This window comes from Falco rusticolus, chromosome 9, assembly GCF_015220075.1.
Source record: "Falco rusticolus isolate bFalRus1 chromosome 9, bFalRus1.pri, whole genome shotgun sequence".
NCBI classification, from domain to species: Eukaryota; Metazoa; Chordata; class Aves; order Falconiformes; family Falconidae; genus Falco; species Falco rusticolus.
Genome location: NC_051195.1, coordinates 46,516,366 through 46,530,455, shown reverse-complemented (window position 1 = coordinate 46,530,455; position 14,090 = coordinate 46,516,366). Strand labels below are relative to the sequence as shown.

Here is a 14,090-nt window from a genome sequence, read left to right as displayed (position 1 = left end):
GCTGCCGGGGACGGCGGCAGGCTCCGGCCCCCCTGAGCGCGGAGGGAGCGTGGGGGCTCGTTCTTCTCACCGCAGGCAGGGCGGCGGCAGCCACAGCCTTCACCGCCTCAGGGAGTGCGGGGGCCCTGCGTCCCTGCCGCCGGTGCCACCGGGGGCCGCAGCACTCGGAGGGGGACCCTTGCGACCCTGAGCAAAGCCACCGCTCATGCTGGCACGGGCACCCCTTTCGGGCTGAGGGTTAGTGGTGTCTGGGGCTGAATTTCCTTCATTTTCCCTGCTTTTACCACGAAGCCAGGCCCTGCCCAGCAAGGACTTCAGCTCCCTGACAGGGGTAAATGAGACGGAAGGAGAGGCCGGGAACCCCCGCTTTTCCTCTGTGTTGTGAGGTTATAATATAGACACCAGTCAGAGAAATACTGGCATGAAAGAAACATAAATGGAAATGTGTGCATCAGAGGTGATCAGGAAAAAACAATGACCAGTAACAGAACGGCCTGTGCACTCCCATCAGTCAAGCTCAGGAGGTGTGAGCTCCCATCCAGCTTGGAGAACCACACTGGTAAGGCTCAGGACCAACCATGCAGCCGAAGACACTGTGCCCCAGCAAGAGGAGGATGCAGCAGACACTATTGCTCCTCCTGCCAGCCTGCGGGGAAGGCGAGCACAGTGAAGGAAAACCCCAAACAACTGCTGACTCTGAGAGGACAGAGAACTGTCTTATTTATCATCTGCCAGTGAAAACCCCAGAGACACGTTTTACAGCTGGCATCCCTTGTCCTCTACATCATATACTGGGAGTCCTGGGCAGACAAGGTGGGAACACAACAGGCCTGAGAGTAGACAACTGAAATATCTGAGAGGATGCGAATGGGTGAGTGAAAAAGCAACTTAAGCAGTTGTGTAAATAAACCCTTCTGCAAGACCTGGCACTAAATTTTGGTACTCAGTAGGCTCCACCTGCCCCACACAATTCCTTCTCTCATCTGCTTCTCCAAAGACCCCCAGCCCTTTGTCACTCCCTGTGCAAATAGTTCCCTGCATCTTCACTGGGGAGGAGGAGGGACATTACCAGCGGACATAGAAGAACAGGGAAGAGTGCTGTTTCGTGATATACACATTCAGAGCCACATGACTGGTTTTGTAATAAATGTTCTTTCTAGATCAGGTTCGTAGTCCAACAGGAAAAAGAAAGCATTGAAGCAGCTGCTTTAAGACTACTGCTTTTAGTGCTGGCACTGAATTCACAGTCTGCCGTGCCTAACTATTCAGTTAACATGCATCATTCAAGCCTTTAAATTTGGAATCCACCTCACTAGATTTCCAGAACAAATGGAGTATTTGGCATTTTTCTAAGCATTTCATGATTAAAAAAACTAAGCAAGCAAACAGTTCTGGTAGATATGAACACTGCATAAACAAGGGAAGGAACAATTTAACAGAAGCCTGAAGCATGCATTAATCTTTAGTATTTATTTTCCTATCACAGGAAACTACTGATTCATGTAGCTTAAGGATACATTAAAAACCTCAGCAGCCTTCACATGGGTGCCAAGAGAGCAACATGGGGTGGAATAGTAAGGAATTAAGTGTATCTACTTCTGAGCTTTGCTGGGTTCAGCACTAAACCCCCAAGAGGGGACAATCTCTGCTTTGTGAAAAATTACTAACTTCCCCTACTGATTGTTCTATAAATAGAGCCCAGTTCAGAAAGTGCCTGTCAATGGGAAGCCAAGCAAACGTTGCATTACAGTGAGCGGTCATTACCTACATAACTGTGAAAGGCTGACTCAGATCTAAATCACTCAAATCTACTTAAAAATAAAAGAAAAACACACACACCACCCACAGTTAAACTCCTTCCCCTCAGTAAACTGAGTTGAAAAGCTTGGGAAAAAAATAAGATTGCAGGCAAGAACACAGTCTTCCATTTTCTGATGCAAAAATATATCCCATAGCATCAGACCCCTTCAGGAATTATCCTGTGCTGAGTTCCACATCCCCTTGTACATCTGAAGCGCGGGCTTCCAGCCACGCCCTCAGTGACACTGTCTCAGTGTCCTGCAGCTGTGGTGACAACACCCATGACACATAAGGACAAAGACAACAAGCATATTTTCCTCATGGACGAGACACAGACACATAGAAATCACAGTAACATCTTTATTATAAAAATGCTTAAGTGTCCAAAAGTTTCTGGAGTACTATAGGACCTCCCTTTGTTTCAGGTACTTTTTAAATTTCATAATGCATACCAGAATTATTTTGTTACACAGAGATTTTATTCTTTTTTTAAGTTCTCTCAACGTTTTTTCTATGTTCCAGTTTAAAATGTGAGCTGTCATAGAAAAAAACCCAACAGACAAGGCATTCAGCATTCTAATTCAGCTTCTCCTTGAAAACAACCTCTAAAAACCATGTCAGCAGCGCAGTGTACACATGATTAAGGCACATGGGAACCAAAGTTTCAAAAGAGAAAGCATTTTAGGAAGAGCAAAAGAAACATCCTTTCTTTATAGCACAGTGTAATTTAAAACAAGCATGTGCCTGAATCAACAAGCAATACTCACAAAGATACAACACAATTTGTTCTCCAATATAAAACTTGACTGACAGGAATGGAATGACCCATAGAAACACCATGTGAAAAGAATTACAGAATTGGATTCAAGGACAAATGCTTAATTTATACTAAAAAAGGGAATTCCTGGCTGCACGTGCAAACTGAGGTAATCAAAACTGTCATTAGCTGGTTTGCATGTGCAAAACATTCATTGCTGATGTGCACACAGATACACTCTGCCATCGACATTTAGATGCTTGCTTTGGAAAAGATGAACTGAAGTACACACTGTATTTACTCCCAAAGACATTTTTATACTTCCCCAATATTCTGAACACAGCTTCACCTCAGGAATTACAGAAAGCCACAGAAGTTATTAAAAAGATTTATGCTTAATAAAATAACATCAGCAATTCCTCAGTAGAAGCACATGCATGCAATAACACTCCAGATGAGGCATCTTCCTCACCACCTTCCTTAACACCTGATTTAGGGGAAAAGTACAGAGTGCTCCTCAGGCAAAGGCCACCCAGCAGTGCACCTGAAGCATCCTCATTAAGGGTGAGATGACTTTGGTGTGTTCAGTGCCTACAGCAGGCAGGTGCCCGAATGGCACGAGCTTGCCCAGGGCAATGTCCAAAGGCTGAACAAGAACCATCATTTGTGGATCACAGCCACCCTGGGATCCCTTGGCCAGGGCTGAGGTCACATGCTACATATGTTCTGACAATTAACGTCCTTAATTAGCTAACACCTATCTTTACATTATGGTAATATATTTAAAAGGAAGGCATCTAAAGAATTATTTCATAGGTGAAAGTGCTGGAAAACTGCTAGCCAGAAACTGTAGAAGCAGAGGCTGGTGTTTCACTGTGTACACCAGTTATGCTGGGATTAAGTCTTTTTGGTTGTTGTTTTGGTTAAGCATTAAATTCTGCCATCAGGATTTGTTCCTCTTATTAACATTCAGGTACTTTTTAAGAGAGTCCCCTTTGAGGGTATATTGCATACATTAAACAGAAAAATGAAAAGTATATAAATGATTGTTATAGATAGGAAGAGCAGAGGGTTGTGAAAAAAATTTCTCATCGCCTTTTTCTTTTTTTTTTTTAATTAAAAAACCCAGGTCACTAGAGCTCTAAAGAGCAACCAGTCTAAGCTGCATATGTTTATGGTTATGTTTTCTTGGAATGGCACCAGCGTTCCTAGACATACTAACTAGTCTGTTCTGCTCTGGAGTCCAAACTTCAAGCAATGCTTACACACAGCAGCATCCCTACCTGCAGCAGACTCCTCTGCGTGATCTGGTTAGAGGACACAATTGCAGAATTGAATCTTCTAACCAGCATACGATTAGGGAAAAGACGGATCTCTGGAGAGAAAGACCCCAGTACACAAAGTCATTCTGTAATTTTCAGGATGGGACCTCAAACTGATTCTTCAGCTGTGTACACAATTTTTAAAAAACAACAAAAAAACAAAAACAACAAAAAAAACACCCCAAGCAGCACAAACAAGATACCTAACAAGGCACTGAAGAGATTTAATCTTGAATGCAAAGCTGGTTTATTACCACCCTGACTGGCTCTTTTACATACATGTATGCGCAGCAAATAAGAAATATAAAATCTGTTTGGTACCTGGAAGGTATTAATCTTCATTCAAATCCAAGTCTACAGAACAGACTGAGGTAAAAGGCATAGCCTTCAAAGTTACCAAACAGAACTAGTGAGCACACACATGTGTGTAAACACAACTGCTGCAAGGATCTGGCATCAATCCAATACTGCAAAGCAATATTTTTTTTTTTAATATAATGCACTTCATAGCTGACAATTTCAGTGACGTCAGTCCTTATAATGGATCTGACAGACAGGTATCCGATTTGAGGGGGAAAGGCCTCCCTCCTCTTCAAGAATTTCCTAGCATTGCTGCTTTGTTTTCATCAAGTACAAAGGGAGAAGGGAAGTCTTTGTTCTTCATGTACGCCTCCAGACCCTGAGAACATGTGAAAACAGTACCGTTAGCCTGTAAATGGATCTGGCTGGTTACCTGCACTATTTTTAAGTCTATGTAATGTCCTCAAAGAACAACTGATGACCCAAAGTTAAAAGGTCACGGGAAGAACAGACAACAGCAACACCTTCCCTGGTGACAGAGATGGAAAGTATTTCAGCCCCATGCCTGGGGTTCATGAAGGAGAGGCACTGAAGAACCATAAAACAACAGATCTCAGAAACAAGCTTCCTGAGGAGGGGCAGACATGGGAAGGTGTGTCCTTAACTCACATTAGAATAATCCTAGCAAAGAAAAATCAACTTAAATCGTGTTGCTTTCATTTTGTTCTTACAACACATCGATTGCGATAAGTTTGCCACCTGCACACAAAAACCTAGTGAAGATGTAAAGTATAGTGATCCCATGAATTGTGTAATTTGAATATTCTGCACTTTTCATTCAGAAGGTCTCAAAGTACTTGGGAGTCTTCATGAAACTGTGCAGACTTGTTGCAAATCTCATTTTACAGATGGCTAAAACTGAGATCAAACCAAGTGCTGAAGAGTAAACCACAGTGGAACCATGAAGGATAACCACGAGCCCAAGTCCTAGTTCCCTTGATCTTACAACGTCTCAGCAAGCCCAGGCTAAATACATCCCCCGTGTCTGGAAGGAAACCTGCATACCTGCACACTCTTAAAAATACCTCCCATAGATAGTTATTCTCACCTCTCCAAAGTAAGACACTAATGGAGAAATCTCGCACACGGCTGGAGGATCTTCAGTTCCTGAGAGACTAGAAAACACAGGATTAACTTCTTGCTATGCTTAGAAAACAGTGCATCTTCTTCGAAAGATCATCAAGAACAGGATATCCAGAAGGATAAGACATTTGTTATACTCACATGCACCAGACATCATTCAAACACAAACTGTGAAAATACAAGGTCTCAAATGTTTCTCATCAAAACAAAACCATTGCTTTTATAGAGTGCTTTTCAGGTAAAGTGAACAGCTTGTGGGTTTATTAAACTGTGAGTTGATGAAGTAATAGCCCCATGGAGTAAAAACAGCTTCCTATTCAGTGTGATGCAGGAAATATCTGAATTGGTCATTGTTGTAACAGCTGATCCTTAAGCCCACCCGAGAATCTTGCTGGGCTTTAAACATGAGACTACATTCAAAAAAGCTGGTGAGGACTAAAAATTACAATTCCTTGGGCTGGCTAAATCCAGAATGATGGAAGAGGTTGCCATTGCCCGATGAACTCCTATAGCAAGAGTCAACTCATGACCCCGAGTGCAGGAATCTCTAGCAGCAATAAAGCCCAGAGCACTGTGCATTACCACCTAGAGCACTCACAACCACTACCAGAGCAGGAGGTGTAACAGACATCACGCTGCATGTTCAGAAAAGACCTAAAATCATGCCAAGTCACCCTGTGATCAAAGTAATGCCCAGTTTTGTAAACAACCATACCGTTAGCCAGCCAGCATGGTTGGGTGGCCACAGGCAGAGAAGCTGCAAAGGTGGTCACAGAGGTTTGTACCTGAGTTTCTCTGGTGTCCTGCAACCATTTTCATCCAGAAATCTGGCCCCAGCCTTGAGAGCCCAACGGTAATGCTGGGCCAGGAGGGCTTGCCGAGCAGTGGTAGGAGTGTCTTTGTCAGCTGTGTCTGCATTTTTCAGTGGTGAGAACTCCTCTTCTCTCAAAACTTCAAATGCCACAAAATTCCTACCGAAAACAACGATAATGAAAAACAAAGCTAGTCATCAGCCCTGCTGATGCAACAACAACTTTCATGGGGAAAGGCTCATACATATTTTAGGGACCAGCGATGTATGCAGCCTGGGGCAGTCAAGCTAAGGAAAGCCCACCTCCCACGTGAAGAGCAAAGACGTACCAGGGCTGTACAATGGAAAAACACAAGAAGCCCAATCTCCTTGGGGACATAACAGCAGCTTCACGACCCTCCAAAAGCTGCACACAGGTGAGAAGCAAAGCCACAGTTCTGCAGAGGTCCCACAGAAACCTCTCCAGACACTGGGAGGCTCCTGGACAAAAAGTCTCAGCTAAGAGCATGGCAGGAGGGAGAGAGCAGTGATGCTTGAAGCTCTGAAACTCAGACACAGCACCGAGCTGTGCGGCTCACTTCACAGCACAGCACCCCTGCTCCAAGAAATGGCCACTCCACTTGGGAGTCTGTAGGCAAGGTCAACTGAGGACACCAGTTCCCAGGGATGAATAAGCAATACGGGAGGATTCACAGTTGAAAGCTAAGTACAGCTGTTTACCAGAAATGAGAATGCAAATTAAAACATCCCACAGCAGCATCTGTGCATTTCTGCATTTCACATGTGAAGAGCAGCTGCCAAGCTGGTTTTGCTGTATTATTAAAAAAGTACAAGGAATCACTACTTGCAAATGAGTCCTTTCAAAGCTCAGAACGTTGAATATTCAGCATGATACTTCTTTACTGAATGCATGTCAGATAACAGGTACCAGTTCAAACCTTGGGCTCTCTGTCCTAAAGTGAATCCTCTCAAAAAAAAATAATACTATCCCCAAAACAAAGATAATTCAGTTTGCCTGAGGTCTCTTTTTGCCATTTATTTAAGCCTAAAACAAAATCTTTACTGCTGAATTCCAGACCTTGAAAAATAGGTTTTATAAGAACATTTATGCTAAATTCCTAAATTATTAAAAGCTGTATTCCCCAAACACAAAGTAAGTACCCCGACTGTGCTAACACCGTGGCACAGCGCACTCGGCTATGTTTCAGAGCTTGGCAAGTCAACACTGACAGTTCCCACAGCAACAGTAACTTGGCCCCACAGTGCTCAAGCAACCTGTTTTCCAAGAACAAAGAGTGTAAGCTGAGCCCTGGCATAACACACACCAAGAACATAACCAGAGCAGCAATTGCCAGGGAAGCCACAATCCTCAAAGACCCAATTTTTGCAAATCTGAATACTCCAACATGGGCTTGTATTAAATGCTGGCTTTGAGTTCGATTTCCTTTTTTCTTTCTTTCTTTCTTTCTTTCACAGGACTAGCAGATGCCAGGCCAGCCAACACATCCTTGGAAGAAGGAACAGTTCTGGGAGCATGGTCAGAGCAAGCCGGGCTATGCCAAGCACCCTGCAACTGCACCTCTTGGAGCCTGCAGCGTTACTGTTGCGCTGGAGCTTGGTGTAAATCCAGCATCCTTCCTAACAAGCCACCCACAAACCACACGCTCCCTGGCAAGGCCTGTTACAACCTACAGTCATTCAAACAAAACATTGAGAAAGGGAGGGAAAAAATAAAATCATGTCTGCCACTAACTTAGAGAACTGGAACACATCAAACACAAACTTCTCCAGCTTTATCCCGTTTGGTTTTAGCGGTTTTACCAGATTTCCCTCCTCGTCAATGTAGGGCACCTTCTTTATGGCTACATGATGCTTCAGCTGTGGTTCATATTTCCTGCAAAAGGAGAAGAAACAAGTTCATTTCCTTCCTGCCCACTTAGAATGAAGTAATACATTTCTGGGAAGCAGATGGCTTATTACTGCTCTGGGTCATCTCTCAGCTGTTGTGGGTGTTGCTCTCTCCAAACTGATCCAAGTCACATCCAGGAAAAACACTTCACGGAGCAGAGCAGCCCTGCACCAGTGCGACATGACAGGGTAAAGCAAGAGGAGACCAAGAACCTAGCGTAGAGCTGAAATTGCAGGCAAAGATTAAAAAAAAGGTAACCCAATTGTTACCTGACAGGGATGACAGCAGAGCAAAGCAGGTCCCTCACACAAGGGTGGATCAAGCTCTTCAGGAAGGTCGTACAGCTGCTCACTGAATGCCCAGCATCACATCCCCACCTCCCAACACCAAACTGCAGGCTCCTTCCCCCGCTTCATCCTCTCCCCTAACCTCTGTTGCCCCAACGGATGCCATGGGTGACACCTCCATTGAAAATCCTCAGCACGGGGCTGCATCATGGCCAGCACTGCAGCCCGCATGGCTGTTCACCTTTGCAGGCCCAGGGGGTCATGCACTGGTGTATCTTGGTCAATCTAGCTACAGCAAAGCAGGCAACCTCTTCATTAGGTAAGGCCTGAGGAGCACACTGGGGCTCTCAGAAGGGGAACATCACTGCTTTGGACTGTTTGGAGGAGAGCAGAAGTGAAGAGCAGAGCAGGAGGTACCATAACTGCAATTCCAGGGTGGCAAACGGGAAGACCCACTGTTGGAGGCATTTCTGGGCTGCACAGCTGCCTAGCAGGTCTGCTGGGACTTACTGGGCCACTGCCTCCAGGAACTCGACTGTGAAGAAATGGTTGCAGATATTGCCAGTGCTGTACATCAGTCCCCCCTCGGGGCTTTGCTGCTGTGCAGTCTCCAGGCTGATCTCACTGTATTCCACCACCTGGTAGACCCCATCCACACAGCACAGCACCCCAACAGGCTCCGTGGGGTAGGCTTTCTCCACCACCTGCAGCCACAGGACAGAGGGCTATGACAAGGATGAAGAAAATCCCAGGACTATTCCAACCAGCTCCCACATATAAACGATCCTACAGGACTATTGCACGCTGATCCTGCAGCACCTTCAGAGCACGGGCAGGGCAGTGCCGAGTGTGCAGGGTAACCCAGAGGCACATTCTGCCCAACAACTGGACATCAAACTCTGTATTCACACGCTTAATTGCACAGTTGCTCAGAAGACAAACCAGTTAAAAAAAAATTAGCACACAGGGGGGCACTTCTCTTGTCAAGGACTGGGACCTGGCATTAAATGAAAAACGTCTGCAGGTATTAGCCCTCAGCTCCCCATTTGCATGAACAGTGTTAATGATTAAAGTAATATATACCTGCTGCCTAATGGGGACAAAAAGCAGGCTGGTTTGGCTTTCCCCATCTTCCACAGTGGGATATAAGGAATGCCTCCATTGGACTTAAAGGTACATTTATAAAACGCATTACAACCCAGTCCAATGTGGCTTCTAGATGGCCCAAGTGCCTTTGTAGAAAGGGCAGGGCACAAAGAGGAAGCAATTCCAGTCTGTAGTTTCCTGTGCAGTCACAGTCCCTGCTTTAATTGAAGTTAATTTTCCACAGCACTCCAGGAAGAGCAGAGGAGGACACCCGCAGGTGGGAGCTCTGAATGCAACGCAGGCAGCAAGCAGCTCCTCTAAATCTGCTTGAAGTGAGCCGCTGTTCAAAGGTCTGAACACCTCAGCTCATTCAAGCCAGCAGCTTCCAAGTGTAATCAGACTTTAACTCCCCAGGGGAAAACAGCCCGGCATTAGCTCCGCTTCACCTTTGCACCACAATCTGCCCCTTTGGAAACGCAGAAGCCTATGAAGACTGGATCTGCCATTTTCACGAGGATATTGTCCACACAGTATACATGGACATACTGGATTCCACGCTGCTTCATGTCATCCAAGATCTTATTATCCACCAAAGCACGGTATAAGCCACCATTGCCATCTATAACACAAGAGAAAAGAGAAAGCCCTGGTTAATTAGTGACTTTATGGAGTTTTTGCAACTAACAGTGTAAGTTGAAAGTCCTGAACAAACTTTCTTGAAGAGCAGCGCAGCGAATGCTTTCTAGCCAAGACTCACTGCTACCAGGTTTTATTTCCAGCTCTGCCACAGTTCAGACAAGCCTGTTGCCCTCCACACCCCAGCTCCCTCACCAGCAGCATGGGACTGCGGGGACCAGCCTCGCAGAGAAGAGTTACAAAACTTTATGAAGCCTTGTAAGATCTGTGGAGGGAAAACACTACAGGGCAAAACATGATGCAGAGGGTGGGAAAAGCCTGTTATTTCTTCTCCTCAGTGCAGAGCGAGAGCGTATTTAAAACTCAGCTTGGAGAAAAAGACAAAAATAAGTCTGATTCTGGGGACTTAATAATCTGCAGGGGGAAGATTCTGTTTATCTTCCCCCTGCAACTTCCCAATGACTTTTTAAACGCTTGAACTGCAGATGCACAAAAGACAGTTGCATTTTGGTTCATCACAGATCACCCTTCCACAGTTCCTCTTCTTGACACCCCTGTCACCTCCTCTGACACCCCTGTCAGCTCAGGAATACCACTCTGTAGCCACAAAACCACATCACTGCAAGACAGCCCCAACCCAGCTACCTTCACCGAGCCATTTACCATCTCCAGAGTAAGAGGAGAACCTTACTAGGTGAGACATGGCAATCATTTTAGAAAGAGTTAACCCGCTTGCTGCTTTTTTACCCATTTCCAGCTATCAGCCTCAAACGGGAGCCCAGCTCCCAGCACCTTCTTCCCAGGAGGCAACACCCCAGGGACCCCACGCACAGCCCTGCCGATGCACGCTGTTCCTAACCTGCCACTGCACCGCTCCTAATCCTGCCAATGCTCCCAGACTTTGATAAAAAACATGTGCTGTGGGCAAATCTCCAGCAAGAACTACACAGCAATTGCTACACTCTTGATTACCAGCCTGAACATTTAACTGAATCCTCCCATGCTAATCAGAATCATTAACACTGACCTCCAAAGCCTGCTCCATGTGCCAAGGCTGGCTGATGGCTAGTAGCAATTATCAACACATATTACATCACTGCATGAGCAACGTTAAGAATGAACGGCGGGGTACCTGGAGCCATAGCAATTTTTCCCTTCTCCTCCAAGATGGCCTTCCCATCAAAGGTGACAGCGGGCAGCATCCGTTGCTCAAACATGACCACGTTGGATCTATCCAGGTTGAAGTAGTTGTGTTCTACAAAGAACTCCTCTGTCGGTGCCAGCGTGAACTCACTGGTCATGATGTACCTGGATAGGAACAGGTGCTGAGTAATGAGCGAGAAAAGCACAAGCCAAAGAGAAAACTACAAACAGAACACAAAAGGAAGGAAACTCAAGAATGTTAAATGAGAGACGCTACAGGAACCTGCGGTTTGCAACCAGAGCAGGATTGCTCTCCTCCAGAACTCATCCCGCAGGAGGACTGCACAGGGTCTTCTGCACAACCCCACCCTCAGGCTTAGCTCCAGCCAGGACAGAAATGCTAAATGTGAACTGCATATCCGAATGAGCTGGAAAACAAGGCAAAGGACGGTACAATAGCCTCATTCAGCCTAGATTCAAACTGATGTTAAGTGTCTAAAGAAAGACTGACCAGCACGAGGTGCTGAGAATGAGCTGCAAATCCACAGCAGCTCAGTCGGCCAGTGCCTCTTCTGTGCCAAGGCAAACAGCAGCATTTTCAAATACTGGCTGCATGATTTGTTTTTCCCTTAAGTTTCTCTATTTCCTCATCTCCTTCCACCTCCACATTGCTGCTGTCTCCCCCTCCATTACCCTCCTTCTTCAACAGCAGCTACGAGCCATCTTCATCATCTACTTGTCAAGCCGTCTTCATCATCTACTTGTCAAGCATTTCAACAATTACTAGAATAGGTATACAGGGTCCTTTGTCAGCACACATGGGGAATCAACCCCTTGCAGAGCCTGGACCACACACACACACACAATTTACACTTTTGCAGCACAGCACGGCCTGGCCTCTGCTGTACTGTAGCAGCCAACTGCCTCCTCAGTCCAGGGACTGAAACTGTAAATGTAATCAGATGTTTCATCCTGCAAATAACCTGTCCTGGCTTCCAGTAGCACCAGGGATGGTGCATTTGCAATTCAGGTCATGCATGCATGGCTACAGAAAGAAACACCATTTGTAAAACAATGTGCTTCTCTGAATGCCTCGGGCACCTGCTCTTTCACTCTTCCTAAACCCCAGCTCAGGCCAGACTGATTTCATGAAGGTACCTCTTCATAATCCAACAAAGAGCACTTAGCAGAAAACACTACCAGAAGCATGCTGCAGCACCTCCCTCTCTCTATCTCCCCCACCACATCCCATAGGGTATTCATATTTTGCAACTTGCACAGAGCTCGTCTCTTTTGAAGGCTTTTGAAGGCTATGAGCAGCCAGGAGAAATGGCAGCCAGCTATACACAGCGACAGCAGGAGGTGGCCTGAACACGGAGCGTGACAAGCATTTACTACTGTGAGGGAAGGTGGTTTTTTGCTGTGGCAGAAACTGCAGGCAAGGGGAGGCAGAGGGTCTTGGAAGGCGAGTTCTAGGCGATCTCTCCCTCCATGCAAGAACCTGAGAAAGCACAGCACAAACATGAAATCTCTTGCGAAGCATCTGAAGCAGGCACTGTAAAGTGCTGTTTACTGTTGTCAGGGACTGTGCTTGAAAAGGCAGCATGGTACAGCAGTTAGGGTAGAGGTCAGTGATTCAAGGGCAGTGCACGGTCCCTCAGGTCTGCAGACACGGACCCACCACTTCCCATCCCCGTGCACCCTCCTCTAGCTGCTGGCATTGCAAATCCTGCAGACAAAAGTCTCCCTTTGTATAGCACCCAGCAAACCACTTCTAGAAGACAGCATAGGCAAGAGCACAATGCAAAGACCCCTGCACAGTAGGTCTCTGGCTCCAGGTCACCTACCAGGGGATGGCACACTTGCAGTGGTGTCTCTGGCCAGCGAGCTGCTCCACTTTGCGGATTCTTTCTGCTTGGATCTGATACAAGGTCTTGCCACTGGGCAACCCCACGTTGTACATGCCCTTGGGATAGCTCACTCCCAGGCGAGTTCCTTGTCCGCCAGCCAGGAGCAGCACTGCCACCTTGTTCTGCGCGATCTGATGCAAGCCTGAATGGGAGAAAGAGGAACATAAGAATCACAAAAGCAATCGACACCCTGTGCTCTTCTCCTGAGCCTTTCTGCTGAGCTCAGGCAACAGCCAGCAGCTGCCAGTTCAATGCCCACTGCTGGCAGTTCAGAGAGAAATGAGATGCTGTGCACGATATGAAAAAATTCATTTCACATCTTTGATGTGGCAGTTTCATCCCCTAAAGCTGCAGATGGCATAACAACAGGCAATAGCCACGGGTTGCAACTTAGGAGGTTCAAAATCGACATTAGGATTAAAACTCTTTACTAGAAAGGTGGTGCAGTACTGGAAAAGCCATCCAGAGAGGTGGGGGATGTCCCCTAAGGTTTTCAAGGCTTACTTTGATAAAGCCATACCTGACCTGACCGAGGGCTGGGTATGGTCCTGTTCCAAATAGGGGTTGGACTAGAAACCTCCAGAGGTCCCTGTCACCAACATTTCTACATCTCAAAGAACTGAAGTGTTGTCATCTTCAGTAAAGGACTAGCATATCTGGAATCTGCCTTATCAGCTATCCGTACTTGTGCTCCAACTTCTGTTCTGCTGCAGTCAGGACACAGCCAAGCCTGCAGAAACCGCAGCTCCCACAACCTAATTAAAAACAGTACCATCTCTCCCAAAAAAACAGAAAAGTCCAAAACTTGGGGAAGAACCAGACCACATAATAAACACCCAGCCCATTCACAGCCTTTGTTCCCTGTCTTCTCTCAAGCCAGCATCACAGTAACAACTGACAACCATGAGAAAGGTTCTTCCTTAGGGAACACTTTGTGACTGACAACCATGAGAAAGGTTTTTCCTTAGGGAACACTTTGCGTTCCT

The 14,090-nt window shown here is 46.1% G+C and overlaps 1 protein-coding gene and 1 long non-coding RNA gene across 2 annotated transcripts in view; one reads left to right on the top strand and one right to left on the bottom strand.

Moving 5' to 3' along the window:
• Positions 1-16: 16 nt before the first annotated feature.
• Positions 17-7,885, top strand: LOC119153617. The gene is made up of 2 exons (XR_005106191.1): positions 17-871; positions 7,610-7,885. It is a non-coding gene; the product is annotated as an uncharacterized LOC119153617 (long non-coding RNA).
• The window catches only part of UAP1L1 (UDP-N-acetylglucosamine pyrophosphorylase 1 like 1), a 17,394-nt gene continuing 5,450 nt past the window's right edge, over positions 2,147-14,090 (bottom strand). The window contains exons 2-9 of the mRNA XM_037400273.1: positions 13,042-13,246; positions 11,184-11,359; positions 9,862-10,034; positions 8,840-9,033; positions 7,887-8,027; positions 6,108-6,293; positions 5,288-5,354; positions 2,147-4,558 (exon numbers count right to left, since the gene is read on the bottom strand). Of these exons, the coding sequence (XP_037256170.1) occupies positions 4,472-4,558; positions 5,288-5,354; positions 6,108-6,293; positions 7,887-8,027; positions 8,840-9,033; positions 9,862-10,034; positions 11,184-11,359; positions 13,042-13,246 (1,229 nt within the window). The 3' untranslated portion in view covers positions 2,147-4,471. The remainder of the gene's footprint in view (positions 4,559-5,287; positions 5,355-6,107; positions 6,294-7,886; positions 8,028-8,839; positions 9,034-9,861; positions 10,035-11,183; positions 11,360-13,041; positions 13,247-14,090) is intronic.